The following is a 2,467-nucleotide window of genomic DNA, read 5'->3' as shown; positions in this document are numbered from 1 at the left end:
GTCTGGGGGTACCTTTGGGGATCGCCGAGATTACATGCTGCCGCAAGGGAAAAAGGAGTTTAGCAGCTGTGCGCGGGTGTAAGGTCCGTTCCCTCGCTCTTCCACCCTGAGAGACGGCCGGGGGAGCCGCCGTCCCTCGCCCCGGCGAGGCGCTGCCTCATCCTCTCCTGAAGCCAACCCGAAAGGTCGCCGCCAAGGACGTCCGCAGTCCAAGGGAAGTCACTTATTCACCGCCCAGCCCTGAGCGGCCCTTGGGAAGTGCTGGGAGCAGGAGGGGACTCTCCCTCTCCCAGAATAAAGCATCCCGGGTACTGGAGAGAACTGGGTGTACAGTGGGAACTGGCCAGGCACTCTCTGGGGCAGCTGCTTGCCTCAGGCACCCACCCGCGAACCGGGGTCAGAGCTGGCACGCTCCGAGTTTGGAAAGCCGGGGCTCGGGAAGGGAGTGCTGGTCCCCTTTGGCAGTGCCTTAGGTGGCTGAACCCAAGCCCTGACCCGATTGTAACTGGAGCTTAACTGGTAAATGCCTGAAATTCCAGACTAATAACCCGGTGCGGGGACAAGGCGAGGGCTGTGTGTGCTGCGGAAGGCTGCCGGCTTAAGGGGAGGCTTGTGCTCGGCCGGGGCTCCGGTTCCCAGCTTAGCATGGACTTAGCTGCGCCAAGCGCCAGCGGCTCAGGAAGGAAGGGCCGTGCCGTGACGGCCTCCTGCTCTCCGTCCTCCCCCCAGATAAAATCTGTGACCAGATCAGTGATGCCGTCCTGGACGCCCACCTCAAGCAGGACCCTGACGCCAAGGTGGCTTGTGGTGAGTCGCTCCCCGGGGACATGGGGTGACACCGGCACTGGGGGGTGATGCCAGCGCTGATTCTCTTATTCCCTCCCTTCAGAAACGGTGGCGAAGACGGGGATGATCCTGCTGGCAGGGGAGATCACCTCCCGGGCCGCTGTCGACTACCAGAAGGTGGTCCGGGACACCATCAAGCACATCGGTTATGACGACTCTTCCAAAGGTATGTGGCCAAGGGGGTTACCAGCTCGCCACCAGCATGTGATTTGGCACACCGGGCTCACCGCAGCCTCTGCTTTGCCCCAGGTTTCGACTACAAGACCTGCAACGTGCTGGTGGCCCTGGAGCAGCAGTCGCCCGACATCGCCCAGGGTGTCCACCTGGACCGCAGCGAGGAGGACATTGGTGCCGGGGACCAGGTGAGTTGCTGTGCCGTGTGAGCCACCGCGATTCAGCTGGAGGGGCCGGTTCAGCCAGAGGAGTCATGGCTCCATCACCCCCTCCCTCTGCCCAGGGCCTGATGTTTGGCTATGCCACGGACGAGACGGAGGAGTGCATGCCCCTCACCATCGTCCTGGCCCACAAGCTGAACGCCAAACTGGCCGAGCTGCGGCGTAACGGCACCCTGCCCTGGCTGCGCCCTGACTCCAAGACGCAGGTGAGGGCCCTGCCAGACCTTGCTGGGAGTCCCGGCACCTTGGGTGTCCCAAAAAAAGCTCTCCTGAGTCCCTGACCCTCCCACCTCGTCCCCTGACTGTCCCAGTGTTCCCCTGGCAGGTGACGGTGCAGTACATGCAGGACCGCGGCGCTGTCATCCCCATCCGGGTGCACACCATTGTCATCTCGGTGCAGCACGACGAGGAGGTGTGCCTGGACGAGATGCGGGACGCGCTGAAGGAGAAGGTGATCAAGGCGGTGGTGCCGGCCAAGTACCTGGACGATGACACCATCTACCACCTCCAGCCCAGCGGCCGCTTTGTCATCGGCGGCCCCCAGGTACAGCAGCTTTCCTGGCATCGCCGTGCCAGTGCGGCGGTGGTGGCACAGCGGTGATGGCGTTGTCCCTCGCAGGGCGACGCTGGTCTGACCGGCCGCAAGATCATCGTGGACACCTACGGGGGCTGGGGGGCCCATGGTGGCGGTGCCTTTTCGGGGAAGGATTACACCAAGGTGGATCGCTCGGCCGCCTACGCCGCGCGCTGGGTGGCCAAGTCCCTGATCAAGGCCGGGCTGTGCCGCAGGGTGCTGGTGCAGGTGGGTGCAGGCAGCCCTCCCCCTCCCCACGCTTGCAGTGCGGGGCTCCTTGGGGCTTAATCTGTGCCCCTCATAGGTCTCCTACGCCATCGGGGTGTCCCACCCCTTGTCCATCTCCATCTTCCACTACGGCACTTCCCAGAAGAGTGAGCGGGAGCTGCTGGAGATCGTCAAGAAGAATTTCGATCTCCGTGGTGCAGGTGGGTGCAGGCAGCCCTCCCCCTCCCCACGCTTGCAGTGCGGGGCTCCTTGGGGCTTAATCTGTGCCCCTCATAGGTCTCCTACGCCATCGGGGTGTCCCACCCCTTGTCCATCTCCATCTTCCACTACGGCACTTCCCAGAAGAGTGAGCGGGAGCTGCTGGAGATCGTCAAGAAGAATTTCGATCTCCGTCCCGGGGTGATCGTCAGGTAACGGGCGCCGG

At 63.6% G+C, this 2,467-nt stretch overlaps 1 protein-coding gene across 1 annotated transcript; it reads left to right on the top strand.

The window, feature by feature from the left end:
* Window positions 1-731: 731 nt before the first annotated feature.
* Window positions 732-2,457, top strand: LOC104613854 (S-adenosylmethionine synthase). Its single transcript, XM_010285554.1, has 7 exons — window positions 732-807; window positions 890-1,012; window positions 1,096-1,208; window positions 1,304-1,447; window positions 1,567-1,785; window positions 1,861-2,043; window positions 2,320-2,457. Exons 2-7 carry the CDS (start codon window positions 910-912, stop codon window positions 2,455-2,457), a joined length of 900 nt encoding a protein of 299 aa, XP_010283856.1. The 5' UTR covers window positions 732-807; window positions 890-909.
* Window positions 2,458-2,467: the final 10 nt, after the last annotated feature.

This window comes from Phaethon lepturus, unplaced genomic scaffold (assembly GCF_000687285.1).
Source record: "Phaethon lepturus isolate BGI_N335 unplaced genomic scaffold, ASM68728v1 scaffold30454, whole genome shotgun sequence".
Taxonomy (NCBI): domain Eukaryota; kingdom Metazoa; phylum Chordata; class Aves; order Phaethontiformes; family Phaethontidae; genus Phaethon; species Phaethon lepturus.
Note: the sequence above shows the minus strand (reverse complement) of the source record. Positions and strands in the feature narration are given on the sequence as shown.

Coding starts and splice junctions, on each gene's coding strand:
- LOC104613854 (XM_010285554.1), top strand. CDS start 910: ATGATCCTGCTGGCAGGGGAGATCACCTCCCGGGCCGCTGTCGACTAC. Junction 1,209..1,303: donor ACATTGGTGCCGGGGACCAG/GTGAGTTGCTGT, acceptor CCCTCTGCCCAG/GGCCTGATGTTTGGCTATGC. Junction 1,786..1,860: donor TTGTCATCGGCGGCCCCCAG/GTACAGCAGCTT, acceptor TGTCCCTCGCAG/GGCGACGCTGGTCTGACCGG.